Consider the following 22,332-nt stretch of genomic DNA (forward strand, 5'->3'; position numbering starts at 1 on the left):
CACGGTATGGGTACCTCTGTTTGAAGTGTGAAGTTGTCTTCATCAGAGGAAGACCTCAGCGGGTCGGTTCGGAGGGTGCAGCTCTGCATCCCTCCTCTTCCTCGCTCCTCTTCCTCGCTCGGTCAGCGCGTGCCTCTCGGATGGAGTAGCAGTAACCGCGCAGCGCGAGCTCTCTCTCTCTCTCTCTCTCTCTCTCTCTCTCTCTCTCTCTCTCTCTCTCTCTCTCTCTCTCTCTCTCTCTCTCTCTCTCTCTCTCTCTATCTCTATCTCTCTATCTATCTCTCTTTCACTAACGGCTGAACAGGAGCAGTGACAACTCTTCCTCCTCCTCCTGGCGGGATGGAGGGGTGCTGATCGGGAGCCGCTTCATCATCACCGTCATTACTGTCAGCACCGCCATCACCATCATCATCATCAGCACCGGGAGCGGAGGGAGCGAGAGGGAGGAGCAGCTGCTCTCTGCGGGCTTAAAAAGTTGAGGAGGATCCGGTTTATCACCGGAGCTCCGGAGGGGCTCGGACCGCTGACACGGTGCCTCTGGATTCTCTGGGAAACCCGCCCGCCGTGGTTCTGGATGGATTCGTTCTGGATTCCGGGTCAATAACGGACCTGCTGTTTTTGTTCATCGCCCAGAACCTGCTGTCCGGCGGATAAATAAATACTTTGTTGTTAATTATGTTTAACGGTTCGGCGGGGTGGTGACTGTTCCCTGGAGGATTTACGGGGACCTGAACGGATCAATAACGGATTTTCAGACGTGAGTCCGGTCCGGCGGCTTTCCGGAACGACTTTCACCGAGCCGAGCCAGGTCCAACGGATCCCGGGACGGCTCCTCGGTGAGCGGCGACCGGCCTCCGCTTCCCCCGGGCGGAGAGGGCGAAGCGCGGGCAGCACAGCAGGTGTCAGGAGGGAATGTCCCCGGGTCTGGACAGGAGGGACCGAAGATTACCGAGCGCTTCCGAACGAACCCAACGGCGGGAAAACGGGAGAAGTTCTCCGAGGATTTTATTGTTTCTTTAAAATCAGCAAATCTTTATTGAGCAGATTAGTCTGTTCTCAGTAACGATCGAGTCATCCTCAAAATAGCTGCAGGATAAATTTTCCAAATCTTCACCTGTTATTTATATCCTATTTATGGATTTAAACCAAACAGTTAAATCAGTTTATATCAATAAATACCTATTAAAATGTAATCTGTTATCAATAAACCCTAATCCAATTTTAATAAATGTCAATTCCAGTTATCGATACATTTCAAGTCTCTTAACTTCAGTTCTAATCCCATTTTAATCAACATCAACCCCTTTAATCCTGATTATCAGTCAGATTTAATCCCATTTATCAATCAGTTCTAAAGCCATTTCTGTTAGTTTTAATCCTGATTATCAATCGATTCTAATCCCATTTCAATCCATCTGCCACACCAGGCGGGAGGAGTGAACGGTCTCTTCCTCTGTGAAATAAACCCACATGCTGGCTGTAAATTATCCACTTAAACCTCTCCAGAGTAGAAACTGTGAGCCAGAGCCTGCAGTGAGGGTTATTAAGCGCCACATATTACCACTAAATGCTCTGATTATTTCTAATAAGAGCAGACAAAGCTTAAACTACTCATCTGGATAGTTTTAACATTTTTCCAATAAACTTACACTAGAAATTGAACTTTAAGCCTGAAGAAATTTAGCAAATCCTGCAAACAGTGGCTTTTGTCTATTAGAATGAATTTATGATGCAAACTCTGTTAGTAAATGAGATTTTGATCTAATTTAAAAGTCCTGACTCAACAGCTCCACTCTGACCTTAATGTTCAGGAAGGCGTTTTAATCTCCAGCTGTGTCGTCGTTTTAAACCCAAGAGGGTCTGAATGGGCTTTATTTATGCTTTACTGCAGGTCTGGAGGAGCTTTAACTCTGAGCAAATTAACTTTACAGCCACCTGCGGACAATAAGCCGAAGCTTGGGCTCTCCTGCGTTCAGTGAAGCTTTGGTTGATGAGCTCTCTTGTTGGACGTGTAAAACTCAGCTGAACTCTTTCATCCTTTTTTGTTTTGATGCAACTTCTGCTAAAAAAAAAGTCAGGAAAACTGAGTATTTTTCCGGTGGAGGTTTCTAATTTAGCTTCGGCAGCTGGTTTTCTGTGAGACTCTATGGATGGTGTTCTCGCTGGATATCCACATCCTCAACTGCACACCTCCTCTTCTTCCTCCTCCTCATCGTCTTTCTCCCTCTCAGTGTCCTGTACAGGAGAAATCGAGCCATGATACATTGATTTTCTTCTCGCCGCAAAACCAAAACGCACACGACCATCTCATCCATCCTGGCTTGTCAGGTTCGTTGGCTGAAATGTAAGAAGGGGTCAGTCCTGAAGGACGTTTATCACCGTCCGACAGTTAGGTCAGAGGTCATACCAACAAGCAAGCGGCTCAATCACCCATCAAATCATCTGGAAACCAGTCTGATCGGAGCGTAGATGAATGCTTTTCTGAACTGGTTTCCATAGGAACGTTTAATGCTCAATGGGACTCAACGACAGCAGCCCCGGCGCCATGCGGAACGGCCGCGGCCTCTCCGACCAGTGGGCGGAGTCGGTGGTGGTCCGGCCTCGTACCACAGAGCGCCACATCACGGTGCACAAGCGTCTGGTTCTGGGCTTCGCCCTGTCCATCATCACCCTCATAATCGTGACGGCGGTGGCTGTGGCGCTCAGCGTCCGCTTCGATGACTGCGGTGGACAGGATCGTGGCGGAGGCAGAGGGGAGACGGGCTCCAGAGGGTCCGGAGGGTCGGGAAGACTCAACGGGAGCAGAGGGGAGAGGACGGGAGACAGAGGAGACGAAGAGGTGGTGCAGCCATGGAAAAACTCCCGGCTTCCGGGGTCAGTGAGGCCGCGGCACTACGACCTGCGGCTCTCCGTCTACATGGACAACTTCACCTTCTCTGGAGAGGTCAGCATCGAGCTGGAGTGCTTCAACGCCACCAGGTTCATCGTGCTGCACGCCGACCGCCTTGAGGTATGTTGGCATGAGTTTCCTCTAATCTCAAGGGAGGTTAGTGAACTTTGAGTGTCTGAAACTACTCAGCTTACGGGAGAAGTTCTGGTGCAGAGTGAACTCCTAAAAGCATCTTGAGTCATCAAGGTAGATTGAAGGCGACCAATTGTTCCAGAGCACTCTGAACCTGATGGAATCAGAACCTGATGGAATCAGAACCTGATGGAGTCAGAACCCGATGGAGTCTGAACCCGACGGAGTCAGAACCTAATGGAATCTAACCCGACGGAGTCTGAACCCAACTGAGTCTGAACCCGACGGAGTCAGAACCCGACGGAGTCTGAACCTGATGGAATCAGAACCCGACGGAGTCTGAACCTGACTGAGTCTGAACCCGACGGAGTCAGAACCTGATGGAGTCAGAACCTGATGGAATCAGAACCCGACGGAGTCTGAACCCGACGGAGTCAGAACCTGATGGCGTCTGAACCTGATGGAGTCTGAACCTGATGGAGTCTGAACCTGATGGAGTCTGTGCTAGAACCTTACATTCAGTTTTTTAAGCTTAAAAATGTGGTTTTATTGACCCTTTGTATCCATCACCAAATCACACTGAGGCGCCATGACAAACGAGAGTATTGAAGGCAGCGACTGATTCCTTTTCCCACTATAGCCTTGGCTTCAACTTGGTGCAGTTAAGCTTTTGTTTTTACAAAAGTTGGAGATAACTAGATTGGAAACTTATCCATAACTTTTCCCTCCTGACATGTTTGTTGATTTGTCTTAATTCATGCCGCATGATTTGTACCACTGATTTATAAATGCTGTTTACGTCTGGTGGAAACTTAAAAGCATCCAAAAGTCCAGTTTTCTTCTTACATTGTAGGTTAGAAACGTACCTTCTCCATAATGCAACATTTGATTTCATGTTGCCAATCCTGCAAAAGAAGTATAAATGTTAATCTTATTATGTTTGCTCCAAACATTCAAATCCTTAAGATCGACGCTCCATTTTAAAAGGTTTACCAAAGAAAGTTTGGATGTGGTTTGTTCCCAGGTTGTTTTTGGCGATATGTATGTCGCTCAGTATTTAGAAAATTTGTAAATAACTTAGAAATTGAGCTACCTGGTTTGTGCAGCAGACGGCGCAGTAACTTTAGACCATTTTTACAGTGAAATACACCAAATATATCAGGCTACCTACTGTCTGTTTGTGACCAGCTTTTTAATTGGCATCTAGCTTGTTTTGACATCTGTCATGGCGGACTGGGGTTCTTTCTGAAGAGCTTGACGTCACACGCAAAAGGTCAACACCTCAAAAGTCCAGATATGACTTTTATTGGACAGAGATGGTAAACTTAAATAGATCTGAGAACCACAATGGTCCAATAAATCCTGACTTTACTGAGTAAAATCTGGAGCCGTTACAACTTTGGTAACTTGTCTTGATCAATTCATCCTAACAGATGAATTGTCCTGTAATAAACTCCACAGACAATCTTTCGTTGCTGCAAATGAATCTTGAAATTTTAATTGTACTTTATGTCTTCCGGTTTTGTTGCTGAATAAATATTCATTGGATTTGTTCATCCGTCTCCTTCGCGCCTGTTTACAGCAGTAGGTTGCAGCATTTATGACGGCATAAATTTATTCAGAACTGTATTTATTTTCCAAAGTAAACAGCGTCCAGAGGCTGGAGAGACACTTCCATTACATGGCGAGTTAAAAATTTGCCTCAGAAATTCAAACAAAGCTGTAAATTATTCTGAATGAAAATGGAAAGTTAAAGTTAATCACAACAAACCTCGTTTATGTATTTATACCGCTGTATTTGGAGCCACCATTTTTTGACACTTTTGCTGTATTTTATTGACTTTATTGAGATATAATTCAACATTTTTAGTGAAAAAACCCACACATTTGAACTTTTTACATATCTTTCTATAAACGCTTGAATGAGTTGTTCTCAGTAGTTGTTCTCTGAGTTGTTCTCAGTAATCAGCTCTTCTGTGAAATCATGTTGGTGACATTTCTGAACCAGACCAGTGACCTCATTCTGTAAAAACCCTTCCAGTCAGAAATGATTCTTGTTATGGTTATAATGGAGCCAACATTAAGTTCAGTTCATTCATGTTTATGGTTCACTATCAAATCATGCTGAAGTTCACATCTCAAATATAAACTTGTTCTTCATTTGTCATATTTCACTTCATTCAACAGTTGGCACATCAATTATATCATCACTTAGTCCCTTGGCACCTCATTTATCTCTGTTTAATTATGTCCTGACCAATTCACATCTATGCTGTTGTTTCTGCTGCTTATCTAAAGGTGGGATATGATGTCATAATAAGATGCTTGTACTTCAGGTTTGTCATGTAGGAAACAGCCTGAATCTGGAGACTTGTTGCACTGCGTTGTTATCTAGCAACCCAAGCATAGCTCCGCCCACATCGTTATTAGACTTTGTCCACACATAAAATATTTATAAAACAGTTGGATAGTTTTCAGAAAACCCACACAAATATGCTACTCAATTGTTTTTAACATGCCAAACCCATAGGGGGCGCTGCAGTGCAACGCCAAAACCTATATAAGCCAATCAGAATTGTTCCAGGCAAACACAACTTCCTGTTAGGAATATAACATGGCATCAAGAGGTTTATTAATGTAGTCTGATCTACTTTAGAGTATTGTTTTGGAATATAAAGTTTATAAGGTGCAAATCAATGTCGACTGTGAATTGTGTCAAAAGAAGAATGGATATATATATATATATATATATATATATATATAATATATATATATATATATATATATATATATATATATATAAAATATAGAAACTCTATCTCAAATCTCCACTATGTTGAATTTTCATTAAGAACCATTTTTAGTGACATAAAACTGAGTTTTTATGTGAATGAAAGTCCAAAACGTATAAAAATGTATTTGTTTTTTCCGGATATCTGGCTACATGTGGACTATGCCTTTGAAGAAGAAAACATTTGTTCACAATGGCTGCTGGAACAAAAACCAAGAGTTGCTGAGTTACAATCAATCAATTTAATTTATAAAGCACCCTTCAGACTAAAAGCAGCTCAAAGTGCTACCCAGAAATCTTTCTGCATGCATTTTCATGTGTTTAAAGTATGAGAAAGCATTTAGGTAGGGGTGTGGCCAGTAAGAGCTTATTTGCATAAAAGTGACAGAACCCAAAAGGTTTCATCCTGAAAGGAGAGCAGAATAACCAGAACTGAGCAGACTAAAACCTCGTTATCTGAGAACCATTTTGATCAAAATAGGTGAGGATTTGAGCTTTTAAAACAGTAGCCATCACGACTTTACACAACTGTGTCTTTACCTTCGTGGCAGAGGCTCCGCCGAACCCGAGACTGACTCATCGAACCCCTGGGGTTCAATCGAACCCAGGTTATGAACCACTGCTTTAAAAGAAAGAACAATAGATTCTCTTTAATGATTGTATTGTCTCCATTTGTTGATAGCTACTAGTAGCAAGGTCTACCTGATGAAGTTGAATTTGAGGACATTGTGCTGACCCATTTGGACCACCAGGAAGGATGTGCAAAGATGGATCGACATACCCGATGACCTGAATCAACCAAATGTGAACAAACCCTGGTTTTTGTCAGCTAAAGCCAAACTTAAACCTTACTTGAGTTAGAGACTTGCATCATAAAATGCTGCGACTTCTGAGTGTGTATTCATGCATTTTAAATGAAGCTGAAGCCTTGATAAGCATTTCCTTAAGATGCTTTTCCAAACAAGAGTGTGTTTTCAGCCAGATGTCTGCTCTGCGTCTGGAAGAAAACCCCAAACAAAGAAACCCTATTCCCACTTTCGGCCTCCCAGATTCCTCTAACGAGGCTAATTAGCTGCCAAAGTTGCTGCTTCAGCTTGAAGTGGGATGGCAGAAGAGCGCCTGGGAGAAACGCCGCGGCAACGTGATTTTTCACAGCGCTCATCTGGGCTAATGTGAGAGATGGATAAATGGGTCTAATTTGGGCCAGGGCCAATTAGGAGCCCTGCGGCCTGCCTGGTGTTTGTGTCCGGCTGCAGGTGAATTAATGGCTGTTGCTGGGCACCAGGCAGCCCTCCTAAGGTGTCCTCACACTTAATGCAGTCTGAAAAGGTAAATGGCTGCCAAGTATAAACCCAGAAAGCAAAAAACTGTGTAAATATAGCAGCAGCTGGTGGGGGAGGAGGAGAAAAATGTTGAGATCTTTGGATTTTCGAGCGATTCCAGGGAAAGAAGCGTAGAAGTTTCTGCTGACCTTTTTAAAATGAAAGGAAAGCCCTGCAGGCAGCCGGCGGTTCAGCTCATGTCAATGATAATGAACAAGCGGCGCCTCTTTTCGCTCTAATTTCTGCTTCCTCCGGTCGTGTTCCTGCTGTCCTCCGGCTGGGACGCTGGGACGCTCCGGCCCTTTAAATCACGGATCCTGGGCGCTGGCGTTTTAACACCCAGCCCTCTTAACGTGCGTATTGATTGGTCAGCTGATCTGACAGGACGGTGAGAGTGCAGAGAGGCTGCTGGGAAGCGACTTCACCGCTCTAACCTTGGCTGATTCCTAAAGCAGCGTTTTTATCGTTTTTCCATTACAGCCGGGCCGCGGTTCATTACCGGGTCAGACGGAGCCGTCAGATTTATTATTATTCAAACGGAGGCCGACAGGAATGTCAGCGTACGCGCTCCTGTGATCGCAAACCAAATCTATTTAGGTTGGAGAGTTTTCAGTGACAGGAGTCTGAAACCAAAGGCTGCTGGAGCACGACAATCTGACAGCCAGCGCTGCTTTTCTTCTTCTTCTGCTCTCCATTGATTGATGTTTTCACAGATTCTCAGTTGAACTTGGGCCACGAATCAACTTTGATCCAAGCCATCCCATAATACTTCTGGCTGAATACACCAAGTGACATCCAAATAGAGAAACCCAATTCATATTTTCTGTCAGATTCTTTTCTTGTTTTTTCTTCAGCAGTTCATTCTGAATCCCATCAACCAGCTACATTTCTGGAATCCATTTGCAAATCTGTTAGCTATGTTCATAGCATAATTCAGAAACAATATAGGTGGACATTTCATCAATATCAATGATTAATATGCCTAAGAGAATATTCAAAATATAGAGTATTTTATTGAATTCCAATCCAGAACCACACAGCATTCTGGGAGATGTAGGCAGAGAGAAGGTTTAAGCTGCTCATCCCTCGCTAAGCGAGGTTGGTGGAATCAACTAACTCGCTCGTTCTTTGGTTGCCTAGAAACAACCTGTTCAGTAACTGGTGCAGCAGCAGTTTCAGGTTTTGCCTCTAACTGCTGAAAAATAAAAAAACAATGACTTGAAGAGAAAAAGTGGATAAAACAGGCATTATTTTCAAATTGAAAACAAAAGACTAATCAATAATCATTGATTTTGGCTGATATGGAAGACTTTTATTGTGATAAGTTGTTTGAATAGGTCGAGGGACGAGGACCTAACTGAAATTAAAATGAAATCTGTGAAAATGTTTAAGTCTGCCTGATTAAAAGCAGGACCTAAACAAGTGGTTTTAAACCACAGTGTCTTCTGTTTGTAACTTATTGAATATTGTGACAGTCTTGAAGCTGCTGGCTCCCCATGGTGTCTCCCATCCTGACTGAATCACACCAAGCCGTCCTCAGCGGCTCTTTACCGGCAGCCAGGATAATAAAGAGTTATATCCAGAAACGTATCCATGTTTCCAGCGGGGAGCGTCTCCAAGAGTCCGGCCAAATTAAAAAGCAATTTGAGGCGTTTGAAGGCGCCTTGGAGCTGCTGACTCAGCAGAAAAGCCTGAAACAAATCCATTTAATCCCAACGTTTCCTCTCCGTGTCAGCAGCACCTCTATCCTCATCGACCCATTCCTGAACGCACCGTGCTGCGGGACCAAGCAGCACTCTGCCTCTAATTGGACCCAGAGGTTGGGAAGAGCCCGTCCCAGTAACACCAGTTAGTTAATGAGGGCTTCATTACTGGCTGATAAGTGGTTGAGGTTTGATCCTTCCTTCTGCCAGCTTTCAGAACCACATCTGCGTCGTTTTATGTTCTGTTTGGGCTCCAGGGAGCGCCGTAACTGGGCCAGTCTTAAGTAAATATTAGCAGTGCAGGAGTATTTTGGTAAGAAGGTCAGACGGAGAGTACGCAGCGAGTAAAACCAGGCTCAGCTTCATTTCTGTTCAGGTTCAGAGCAGCGCTGCCGGGCCCGGTGTGAACCAGCCGCAGATTTCAGGAGGAAATGCAGGAAAGTGGAGCAGAATCAGGAAGCACATTCCTTTCATTTCACAGATGTGACTCTGAAAAGTGTGGCGTGCATCTTTTAGTACTTTAAAGGGCTGAAATTGTAATGAATCTATGATTGAAACAACCAAACTAATTTAGTAATCGGTTATGGCAGTAAGTAGTAATTGATTTATCATTAACTGTGTGCTGTTTCTTTTTGTTAAAAATCTTTAGAGCAGTAATTAAGCCATAACTGTACAAAAATATGTACATTTTGCATCTAGAATAAATGCAAAATGTTTTGCAAGTATATATTAGCTGCAGATAAATCCGTTGCTACAAAGGATTCATCAATAATTTAATTATAATTCAATTATTTAGGAAAATAATTGAATTATTTGTTGTACTTGCATCCTTTTGAAACTCAGAAATGTGAATGTTTTTGATTTTGTTTTTTAGATTAATCTAAAACTTCTGTTTTTTTTTGTTTTTTTGTAAATTAACACAATTTCTGAGTTTTTTGATGGAAATGATGAACATTTTCTCTTTTCTCTGAACGATGGCCCTGATATGTTCAGATTGTTTTTGCGAACCTCACACGCTGTAAATGTCGCGCTAATCTCGGTCTCAAGTAAAAACTCTCATTTATCTCAATATTTGTCTTCAATGAGGATGGGCCGGTTCCACAAATCATCTTTCAGTTTTGTAGCTTCCTCTTTGTTGGGTGACTGACGTGACGTCACGTCAAAATGGTCGCCGACGGACGTCAGATGTTTTTACTTTTTAACATCGATTTTGGACAAAATGTCAATTGATTCTGATTAGGAGTAAAAGAGAATCAATGTTCTGAAAACCTTTTTGTGTAAATCAAGACTTTCTGGTGTTTCTGACCGACTGTTAGCTGGACGCGGTAAGTGGCTGCAGAGGAAGAGGAGCTGATGAAGGCGGAAGCTGCTCCAGTCAGGGTCACTTTAAACTCAGCAGCTGATTAATTTCAGAAAGCTGCTCCTTGTTCTTGTTGCGTCATGTCACACTTGAGAAGAAGCGGAGTTTGGATGCGTGTGAAGTGTTGGGTCCTGCTCCGCCCACCGGGCTGACCCAGGAGCCGCTGACCCAGGAGCCGCTGACCCAGGAGCCGCTGACCCAGGAGCCGGTTCGCTGATTAAACCGCTCGGTGCTGAGTGGAGGAGCCGCTTCTCTCCTCCATCTTGTTAGTGACTTTGCACCTGCTTGCTTTGATGGTTTTTTTCCTCCAGCGTGCTCCGAGTTTGGTGACATTTCATTTAATTACCATCCAATCCCCAGTCAGCTTGAACCCGAGCTGCGGTCTAATCAGGCGGGACAAGTGAGAGCACCTGTGATGCTGTGGGCCGTAATGAGCCGCGCGCTGCGCTGCTGTCACGTGATTCTCTGCTCGCGCTCACTGCTTCTGTTTCTTCATCTCATGGTCACTTTGAGTTCACAGCGTTTCCCTTCTGCTGCTATTTGGGGAAATCTGTCAATTAATTCAGTAACATGTCCGTCAGTCAGAGGAACAGCTGGGAGATGAAAGGACTCTCTGTTGTTTATCCAAACAGCAGAGGGCGCTGTTCTGGGAATCACCACACAATCTATTGCTTATTTTAATTCAGAAGAAGAAACAAAAACGTTGCACATTATTCCCATTTTATTAGAGATAATTCAAACATGATGCATTCATGATCTGTATGTAATCAAATTGTTGCTTTAATTATTATTTTCAACTTGAAAACCAACAAAATTTAGTTTGTTGTGCTGCAGTCGGACAAATCAGACACCAAGTTAAGTTTTAAAATGAAATAAAATGCAGTTTTCTGTTTGAAAGTGGAAATTAAACCGTTTTTATTTAGTTTTGGGGTAAAATGTTGGGTGACATGATTCAGTTTGGTTACCTGACAGTGTCATGTTTAACGTGATGTAATGAAACGCACCATTTTGTCTTGTTTCATTTTTGTTGCGTAAGAAACTGTTCTTTGAAGGTGAATGACAAAATGCAACAAGCAGTTAAATGCAGCTTTTGGTGTCATTATTCAACCAAATGGGTTTTAATGAAGGAATGCAGCACAAATCTTTATTTACTGTCTGGGTTGATGTTAGACTGTGAAATATTGCACTCCAATTCAATGAGCCGAAGGTTTTGAAATCATTGCAGATTAAAATGTTGTTCTTCACATTGTTACAGCTTGAATATTTTAAAATGGTTCCAGATAAAATGTTTCTATTTGACATCACTAGGTTGAAATGTTGATGTTTTTCAGTTGAAATCTTTCTTTTGATCCATGTCTGGTTGAATTGTTCTTGGACATTTTTACCATTGAAATGCCATTTTTAATGTCATTATTCATTAACGTTATGGTTTAAAATGTTGCGTTCAGACCAAACCAGGTTGAATCGTTGCTCATGTTGGGTCGCGGCGCTGCAGTCAGCAGGTTGCATGTCAGTGAGTGGAACTGAAGTATCAAGGAATGAAATGTTTGAATCAGTGAGGAAATTAAACATTTTATTCCTTTAACGTTTCATTTCAGAACATTGATTGTTAAACTCCAAACTTCCTCCTCTGTTCAGGTGGACCGGGTTTCCGTGGCAGCGGAGAGCGGCGCCGGCGGCCGGGCCGCCAACAGGCCAGGGGGCGGAGTCATGCGCGTCCACCGCCACTTCCCCTTCCCGGCCAATCAGATGTACGTGGTGGTTCTGCACCGCGAGCTGAAGCCCGGCAGGCTGTACCGGCTCAACGTCAGCTTCGACGCCGCCATCGAGGACGAGCTGCTGGGATTCTTCAGGAGCTCCTACACACTGCAACGGGAGAGACGGTACACACACACACACACACACACACACACACACACACACACACACACACACACACACACACACACACAGAGCAGCAGGTGGTTCAACTAGAAAAGGTCACTGCCTCACACCTACGACATTGATTAACTCTCACACACCATAATGTGTGTGTTGCAGCTGTCAGACCACACACACACACACACACACACACACTCTCACTCCCTCTTTATGAAATTCCCAGAAGCCCTTGTGTTGTTTCCACTTCAGGTTCCCAAGGGACTGATGGGAAACCGGCTTTGAGCTGACGCATGTTTGTGTTAGCGCTCTGTACACAAACAGCTAATTGGCTTGAGTCCAGTTTCCAGGCCCCTGATTGGCTGTTGCTTTGGGTTTCTGATGTAAAATGTGATTCTACAGCTAACGCCTGAGACAGATCACTGATCACTGAATCATCTGGGCTGGTAGCCGGGCCGGGACTCAGCAGCAGACTGACGTTATTTACTGAATATTTGACTAATCTGCAGATAAAGATGATGAGTTTGGTTCTCAATCTTCTCAGGTGAGGTTTTTAAAAACAAAACCTCACCTGAGGCTCAGGCTGGAAGGAGTTATTTTACTCTAGCTTACATCCCACAATGCAACACAAACCTGGCAGCTGCTTTGCTGTAAGCAGCTGCTAACTCTGAGTGCGTCTCAGTTTGGTAGTTTACTGAAGTACAACCACAAAAGCCTGAGGCCTGAAAACATCCTCATCAAGTCGCCGTGTTTCCATTAACTTATTTTTATGACATGTACATTTTGAAGGATTCCAAAATTCAAAATAAGTTCCTCAACAGAACCGTTTACGCTCACTTTTTGGAATTTCTGAAAACAGTTTGTGTTCTAAAAATTAGACGGAAAATGATTTTCTGAATAAATTTTGACGTAGTGACCTTGAAGTCTGATCCCTGCTAATTCATGTTAGCTTGTAACTTCTACTTCCTGTTTATTACAGCCAATAGTGGTGTCGACATCTGAGGAAATTACGTGGCCAATGTTGATTCACTCCAAAAGCCTAATTCACATTTTCTTCTTAGTGATATTTTCCAAAATTTGTCTGAGATACCACTTAAATTTTAAAGCTTAATTTAATTGCAACATATAAGCCTTGGGAGCTGAAGAACGTTTTTTTATTTGTGCAGAATTAGCAAATTTTGCTGGATGATAAATTATCTCTGTAATTATTATGATAAACAATAACATTGTTGTTTTGAGATAATTTACACAGCAGAATTACGATGTAAGTTTGCTCTCTCAAAGACCAAGATTAAACTTTCATTTACAGCAGCAACTAAAATATATTTTAAACATCCAAAATAAAACTAAGTGACCAAAACAATAAATAAAATGGAATAAACACCAATTATTTCAATGTCAAATTTATTTGTATAGCACTTTTAAAAACAAGTTTAAAACTGCACCAATAGAGAGAAATAATGATAATACTTGAAGTAAATGAAAAAAAAATAAAACATCACTACAGAAAAGTTCCAGTATCAGGCCTCAATTAAACAAATAAAAATAAGTTTAAGAAGTGATTTTAAATTACCATAAACATTGATAAAATGCATTATAAAGTCTCTGAACAGTTACTTTCAAAAAATATGAACCAGAATGGAAATGATCAAGCTAATTCTAACTTATCATGCGAATAATTTAATTGCTTTGTGCGACAAGCTGAACATTTCAACTTAACACAGTTAAACTGTTTATGTGGATAAAAGTGAGGTTTGCAGGATCTCTGTGGTTGAACTGGTGGTGGTTGTTGGGACGGAGCTGCTGCCCTCTGCAGGCTGAACACTGCGGTGCACTCTGTTCCTCCACAGGGTGCCGGTTTGTTTGGTCTCCAGTCTGTCTCTCCAGATAAATCTGAACATTTTAACCTGAAATTTGAGCTGTGAACTCTTCTTCTCTGGTTCTGCATCAATCTTTGTTCTGCTCCGATTAATTCTTTGCCTGAAAGGTTTTTTTCATACTTTTCTCGGTTTTCATCATGGATGTAGCTGCTGTCCTGCTGGCTTTATGGAAGCTGTAAAACACAAATGATCAACTGTCCAAGTTTAGTTTCCAGAGCTTAAAGTGATGAAAACATGAATTGTAAATTGAATTCATGGCACTGGAGCCAGCCATGTTTATTTAGCCCAGTAATGTGTTAATTAGTGCTAATGAGTCGGAGTCCTGTACCTGCCAAGAAGCTGCTGCTTGTTTGCTCCAGTCAGACAGCAGCTGATGGGGTTCTGTTCAGCAGAGAGGAAGAACGGGACCGGATCAGAACCGGAGCGGAACGTTAACCGTCGTCGTTTTAGTCTGTTACTCTTCCGTCTCTACAGTAATGTGATCGGTCTGGTTTGACATTAAACCGGCAGCAAACTGACCGTCTGACTCAGTGATCACAGCAATCAGCACCGATCTGATAGAAACAACAGCAAACATCAGCAGCGTTCAGTTATTAACGCTGAAAGAAAACTCCAGAGGAAGACGTTCTGTCTTCACAGGTTGTTTTTGTGTTTTTCCTCTAATAGGTGAAATTATCAGCGTCAGGCTGCTGCAGCGCTGCAGGTTATCATTTTAAAATCATAATCATCAACAGTCAGAACGTTTCAGTTAAACCTCCAGGGGATTATGGTCCAGCTAATAAAACACAATATTTATCCCATTAGTTTATTGGTTGTTCTGAATGGAACTTAAAAGGATAAAAACAAATAAAAGATCAAGTAGAAAGAAGTTGCAGTAAAAATCTTTGTTCCTTCATTAAATCAGCTGCTATTAATATTCACATCCCAAACAAAACATGAGCAACATGTTTTCATATTGTCACAATTTAATAAAACACACTGCATTACAGCAAATGTTTCCGTTTCATAAAAATCTCTAAAATCTAAAAAAATCATGTTGAAAAATACAAGAATAATCATCAATGAATCAAACATGAAGTGCTTTTATTTTGGAAGAACCTGAAATATCCTCACAGATTAAGAAACAAAGATGTTGAGTGAAGCTTGAACAGGAAGCTTGACTTGTTAATAAGTTGAATCTCTAGTCTTTAGAGTGCAAGATGGTTTTAATTGTTAATGTTTGTTGGGATTAAAACAAAGTTTTTGTCTGACTGATTTAAAATTAAACCAGAGAGGTTTTAATTTAACGTTAGTTTGACGTATTACATATTTTTACATTAGCAATCAGCAGCATTCACATCATGTCTGTTGTGTAAATGAAGGAATGTTTTTCAGTCGGTGTGAAAACGTCCAGGAATATAAAAAAGTTTTGCTGCTGAACAGATGAGTTTAATTTCTGCCGCTCTCTGATTATTGACCTGATCTGCAGGTCAGGATGACAGGAACTGTCTGACGGGTTTTTAATTTGTCATATTTTTGTCGCCTGCAGGCGTTGATGTGAACAAAGAGGGGGAATATAATGAGGTGATATAAATCTGGAGTAGAAATCGGTTTTATCTTAGTTCGTGTCCCGGTTGCCATGGGTTTTTTTAGAAAAATGAAATCAGGCCTGATTTTCTTTCTGCCATACGTTCTGGCACACACTGAACTGAAACTCTGCACCAATCAGATCCGTCCTGCGTGTGTGTGTGTGTTTACTTTTCCCGTGTTCCCCGGCAGCGTGTGTTGGGATCGATCTGGGATCGATGTGGCAGCTGCTGCACCAGCGCGGCTCGATCACAACACAACGAGCGGCTAGTTAAAGTTAAACGCAGCTTCTGAGGGGAAACCTGCCCACTGTCCCCTCCGTGCACAACCTGATGGGTTTAATGTCGAATGAAAGACAAACAGGCTTTTCTGAGCAGCGCGGTGCGTGTTTACACCAGCAGAATAAAGATTTTTCTAACGCACGGCGTTGCTGAGAGCAGCAGTTGGACGGATTTGTTGGAGTTAATCTGGGAAAATATGGGAAGCCAGAATCCTAATTTATCACAGGAAAGCTGATGATTAATGCGCTGTGAAGGCTCTGCCCTGGTCCATGCTGCTGTTTTCCAGTTAGCCGCCATCTTGAAACATTTCTGGTAGCTGACCAGAAACAGGAAAAGGATTTTATAATTTATTATCTGCTGAATAAGTTTCTGTTGCATATTCACACGAAGGAAAGAATGTAAAAACACAAAGTAAGAATACGTTTGTAGACTAAAGTCCAAATTTACAACATATGAAAATCATACTGTAGTTATTAAAAATAAATTGCAACTGATCATTTGTGTATTTGTTACAGAGGCAATTAGTGTGAAAAAAAAGTATGCAGACTATTAGTTCTGGTATAAAAGTTGAAATTCTGAGGAAAAAATGTAAAATTTTGAGATCATTTTTGTTCCCTGTGGGTCAAATATTCTGCAGTTATTAAAAATAGATATTGAAAACAAGGCAACTTTATTTGTGTAGCACATTTTCAGCAACAAGATAATTAAGACAGTTAGAAGTAAAATAAAACATTTTAGTGACAAAGTACAGAAAAACAATGACAAACTACACTTTGATTCATCAGTTGTCAGCGGCTTGATTTACAGGAACTCAGTTTGTTTTATAAACTAACAGAAATATTTTAAAGTGTATTCTCTGACTCTTTAGGCAGACCAGTGAAAACACTGTTGCAGTAACAAATGCGACTAAAGATAAAAACATGGATGAGTTTCCCTATATCTTTCTGCGACATTAGTTCCTAACCGTGAAAATGTTTGTCAGCTGACGGAAGGCCGACTTTGCAATATCTTTATGTGGCTCTGAAGGTTCAGATTCAGACCTGATCTTTGGTTTCCAGCTGTAACACCCGAAGCTGAGCTGATTCTGCATCGTTCCTCTCTAATAACTTCAGTTTCTGTTCAGATGGAGAAAGTAATGACCCCCAGGCATTGATTAGTTTGAAGAATCTGATCACTGATTGGATGGTTCATGATCACACAGTAAACACTTTGCAGCCTGAGGTACTTTGCTGTAAAACAGCCCCAACAAAATTCTATTTTCTTTATCTAGAAGAAAATAAATTTGTCTGAAATATCTTATTTTCTCTAAACTTTTTCATTTGCAAGCCTGTGAAATTTGTCATTTGTGTTCATAATCTTGGCCATTAAAATTATTCCAGTTCTTAAAACTGAAAACATCTACTGATTTGTTGTTATAGAAACAGGATTCTTCTGTATTTTACTGGAACTGTTGGAGAAATTGAATTTTAAATCTAATTTTCCTGGAGATTTTCCTGCTGTTCTGGACTGAAAGGTGCTGAGGTGTGTTAGCTTCAGGATTAGCTTGATGCAGCCATGCAGCTAATGCTAACCCACTGTGAGATTAGCTTAATATGTGGCGCTCTGCTGAACCCCAGACTGAGTTTAAACACTTGTGAGGCTGATAGAGGGAGAATTAATTAGTCCAGTTAAACCAGTTTAGTTCTGCTCAGTTCTTCTCTCTGTAGCTGAACAGGATCCATCAGCTGGACGAGCCGCAAGGAAACCTTCACTTTAACTCAGTTTGTACTATTCTGGCTCCAGGTGGTTTTGAATTTAGTGACTTGTATCAGTTTCTCCTACAAACTCCTCAGTATTTCCTGGTTTCTCATTTTTAGACGTCAGCATGGAGAACCAGAGATGATCAGAGACAATAAATGCGATTTAAAGTTCGTGTTCTCCAGACTGGAGGAACTCCAGGGATGAAGAGTGGTTTAAAACTTTTGCCCAGCAGCAGCGCTATGTTGGCAGGAAGAACATGTTCATCCCCGAGTCTTCCTGGCCAGATTGTCAGACTAATTTCCCAGAAATTTCTCCCACACGCTAAACGATGTCCATAACTCCGCTTGGTTAGGCAGAATTGATCCTGCCTGAAATTGGCCATGAAATGAAACTTAATTCAATTCCTCACTGCATCCTCATCCTCACCTTCATCCTCCGGCCTGGGAGGAAGGGATCAGAGCAGGAAGTGGTGGTGGCTCCGCCCCCTGCAGCGTTCCTGTTCCCGACAACTTCCTGTTTAATTTGAGTCCTTCCTGTTCGCCGTCAGTCGGCGTCTCAGGCAGAAATCTTCTGAAGTTTGTTCCGTTCTGCTCCACTGGGGTGAAAGGAGGAAGAACAAACTTCTTTACACAATTTAATCTGAGTTTAAATCCACTTCCAGCTTTATCTGCAGGTTTTTCTGTTGAAATGGATTTTCCTGAAGTCAAATCTGAAAAGTGTGGCCTGCATTTTTGGGTTGTTTCAGCTCTGACTGACTGAAGAATGAACATTTTTAGTTCTAGCTTCAGGCAGAGACGCATCAAATCTCAATTGGATTTAAGTCTGGACTTTAACTAGGCCATTCTGACATGAATGTCAAACACTAGTAAAAAAAGTCCTAGTCAAAGTTCGTACCTAACCTTTACAGAGAATCTGTAGCAAGGACCTGAAATAGAAAGTGGAACTGAAAAAGGAAAAACTTCTTCATGTTCATTTTTCTAACAAACCTGTGGAAGAAAAACAAAGAAGAGGAGAGAAAAGGATGAGGAGGACTTTTCTCCTTACTGCTGTACAATGGCTGCTGGAAGAAAATGTGTAAAATAAATAAAATGGAAAGAGGAGGAGGAGGAAACGAGTGAAGCCAGGCAGAGGTGAAAAAAAAGTAAATCCTCAAGAGGTGAAGAAAACATGAAGATGAGAAAGAAGAGAAGAGGAGTCAAAGTGATGAAGAGCAGGGATTACGCTCAGACGATGGACTGCATGAAGAAGAAGGGAAGGAAATCTGAAAATGAGAAGGAGGGACGAGGAAGGAGGGAGGGATAAACGGATGCAGAGAAGCAAATTGAAAGGAGCTGTGGAGAGGTGAGGAAGAGGAGGAGGAGGAAGAGAGGAATAATAAACAGAGAGGCAGGCGGAGGAGAGAATAATGGAGGGAGCCTGAGAGGGACGAGATAAAGAGAGGATCTATTAGAGAGGAGGAGGATGAGCCTGTTACACACACACACACACACACACACACACACACACACACACACACACACACGATGTGACATCCTGCTGCCACAGTAACGCCTGTTCTAACAATAATCCTGATTGACTGGCAAACACACACACACACACACACACACACACACACACACACACACAGACACACACACACACACACACACACACACACATTCATGAAGTGATACTCTGCTTAATCTGAATGAGAGTGGAGAAGTGGATATGACATCACTTCCTGCCGAGATTGAACGAATGCACCTTGTTCAGAATCAGAGATGTGAAGAAACTGCTGAGTCAGCGGTGTGTCATTATCTGACACACACACACACACACACACACACACACACACACACACACACACACACACACACACACACAGAGTGGACACACTGATCGCTTTAAGCAACATATCAAATTGCGATTGGGAGCCGTCACATTGAAACACTGATGTGTCGCTGCTGCGGCGGCGCTGCTGCTGCTGATTCATCAGCTTCACAGAAATCTGGGACTGGATCAGGAGTTCAGTCAGATCCTCTTTGATTCACTGAAGGCACAACGTGCCGTCGTTCACATTCCTGTTCTGAACTGGAACCATCAGAGAGATCGGCTCTGAACTGGAAACCAGTTTAAAGGTGTCGGCAGGTTTGGATCGTTTTAACTGGAGATTCGGACAAGCTGCCCACTCTAGATAAAATATAATTAGATTAACACAACTTTACATCGCACATTCTTGTTTGGGTTTCTCTGTTCTGTTGTCTTTAGAGTCGGGCTCATTTGGACCCAACAAGCTTTTACCCAGTGTTCAGTCCGACGGCATCGACTCGCATGCAATTTTGCAAGTTTGTGTTTGCTGTTACGGGCACTGACGGTCTGACGGGACAACCCCATTGCTTCCCCAACCAGTTACTCCTGCTGCTCTTCTCCTGAGCGTTGTGCTGAGAGAACAGGAGGGTTAAAGACTCCTGAACACTTTAACAGGATCCAGTAGTTGATCTTCAAAACCTCGATGGCCTACAGGGGGAACCGCTAACCTGCAGGTGTTGAGGCAATCTGCTGACTGATGGATGCAAACACCAAACCTGTTTCATCTTCACACTAAAATATACTGAAACTCTGTTTATTAAACTTTCTGAAACAAACTTTATTCTATATTTTATGGCTCGATTCCTCTGCTAAGCATCTTTAATGGAACATGAATTGAGTTTTAACCAGAGGGGATTGTAAAGCAACAGCGATAAGTTACTGGAACAATAAACCAGATAATTAACTGATATTAAATCTTATAGTTCTCTAAAAATCTGCAGCATTTGCTGTTTACCAATTAAAAGTTCTGTCAGCATTTAGAGCAACAACTTTCTCTGATTTATTAGGGAGGCAGGGTGAATGTTCTGCAAAGCTGAAACTTTAAAAACATGAGACTAAATAGCTGCTATTTCTACCAGGATTTAGCTTTAAAATGGGAGTTTTGGCAGCAAAGCCCCGACTGAGAGGCGGTGAAAGAGATGAAGATGGTCAAAGGAGGGACCAATTAAAACCAGGATGACTAAAAACTGTCAGCGTGCCGGTGGAGGGCGAACTGCCAGATTCATCCGAGTGGTTTTGAGAGAGAGCAGATTTCCATCCCTGGAACTATAATTAATGTTATACCAGGAGACAACGGAATAATCTTCCAAATTAGGGCCAGTTTATTCTGAGGAAAATTACCCACGAGGTGCAAAAACTAATTAATGCATCCGAGTTTCTTTGTGAAAGGAAATGAAGACCTGACTGAAGTTTAACTGCAGACTCTGCAGCAGGAATCTGCATCACAACGCCGCATGTTGGAGTTTAGCTGCAGAGGCAGAGAGGCTGGGATAAAACAAGCAAACCGACTGCTTTTGATGAAGACGCGCAGCAACGTGCAACCTGAATGATGAAGAGCACCAGGGGTGAGGAGGTCAACTTCCCCGTTTAACTGCAGGGCAGCTCCAAAAATCTGCAACATTTCAGAGAATGAGCCTGTTCTATAGATCTATCACATGTAGAGTGGAATATTTCAGCCTTTATTTTGTAATTCAGTTGATTCTCAGAATGAAAACCCATCAGAACTTTACATCAGATCAATAAAAATGTAAACGTTTTGAAGGCTCATGTATGTCTGGAAGGCGTCACTGTTTCCTTCCACTCAACTTTCTATGCAAGTCCTTTGATGCGTCGCTTTGTGAACAGCCAGCCTCTTTAGAAGGTTTTATGACTGAGAGTCACTCAGGAAACCTTTACAGGTGTTTTAATTAGCTGATGAGGGCGTGGCATATTTAACGTTTTCATAATATTCTGATTTTCATTCTGTGAGCCAGAACTCTGATGACCCGAAATAAAGGCTGAAACATTTCACTGTGTGGTGCTTTTATTTTGAAGCTGCAGGCTTCTCGTTTGACCTTGATGGCTACTAATTTATCGACGTAGATGCCTAATGAAGACTTTTAAAAACCAAAAAGCACAGAAAGCTGGTGAGTCGCTCATCTGCTTCTTGAAGCCGGATCTCCTGGGTTCGGTCGTTGGAATGGCAGAATGTGGCTCCGTATCGCCGCGCTCTTCATCGTGAGCTGCACTTTAAAGCTGCAGTAATAGCAGCCATTTTCTCCTACAGGGAAATATTTACCATAAGTGCACTTCAGCTGGATTGTTGCTACTTGACTCCTCCTGGAGAACATAAAGGCTTGGAGGAGGATGTGAAGGTGAACACTTACAGTTGCTGATTTTTCAAGGAGTTTCTGCTTCAACACCACAAAATAAAAAACTTTCTGAAAAAACTGGAGCAAACTCTCAAATCAGAAATGAACAAACACAGTAAATATGGTGAGTCATGACACTCAACATCATCAAACTGCTGGAGGACCGAGAACTGGCTAGGATGGGTATCCATGGCCACAAGGTATTATCTTTCTAGCTTGGAGCAGCTAATTAGCATCTCAAAAGTCCAAAATAATACCTGACCTTTGACCCCAAGGAGTTGAGAAGGAGGAAGACGGTCCATCTCTTCCATCCATAATCATGACTCATCCCCTACTCCAACAGAGCAGCGGCAAAAGCAAAGGAGGCTGGTTAGCAGCGCTAGCTAACAACGAACTGACGATACCAGATATGAATTATAATATTTCATGTCCTTTTGGGATAAAGTATTTTTGAATTTATTTTATTAACCTTTATTTAAATCCCTGTAACCAAACTGATGACCGTAGATTTACAGTAGAGGAAACTTCCATCATCAGTTTGGACCTTAAAACCCGTTTAAATGAACTCAACTGAATTCTGCCAAACAAAC

At 42.1% G+C, this 22,332-nt stretch overlaps 1 protein-coding gene across 1 annotated transcript in view; it reads left to right on the plus strand.

Annotated features, from left to right (window-relative positions):
- Window positions 1-271: 271 nt before the first annotated feature.
- LOC129352825 (thyrotropin-releasing hormone-degrading ectoenzyme-like) overlaps window positions 272-22,332 on the plus strand; it is a 146,286-nt gene continuing 124,225 nt past the window's right edge. The window contains exons 1-2 of the mRNA XM_055021990.1: window positions 272-3,010; window positions 11,837-12,081. Of these exons, the coding sequence (XP_054877965.1) occupies window positions 2,516-3,010; window positions 11,837-12,081 (740 nt within the window). The 5' untranslated portion in view covers window positions 272-2,515. The remainder of the gene's footprint in view (window positions 3,011-11,836; window positions 12,082-22,332) is intronic.

This window comes from Poeciliopsis prolifica, unplaced genomic scaffold, assembly GCF_027474105.1.
Source record: "Poeciliopsis prolifica strain line A6 unplaced genomic scaffold, Auburn_PproV2 SCAFFOLD081, whole genome shotgun sequence".
NCBI lineage: Eukaryota > Metazoa > Chordata > Actinopteri > Cyprinodontiformes > Poeciliidae > Poeciliopsis > Poeciliopsis prolifica.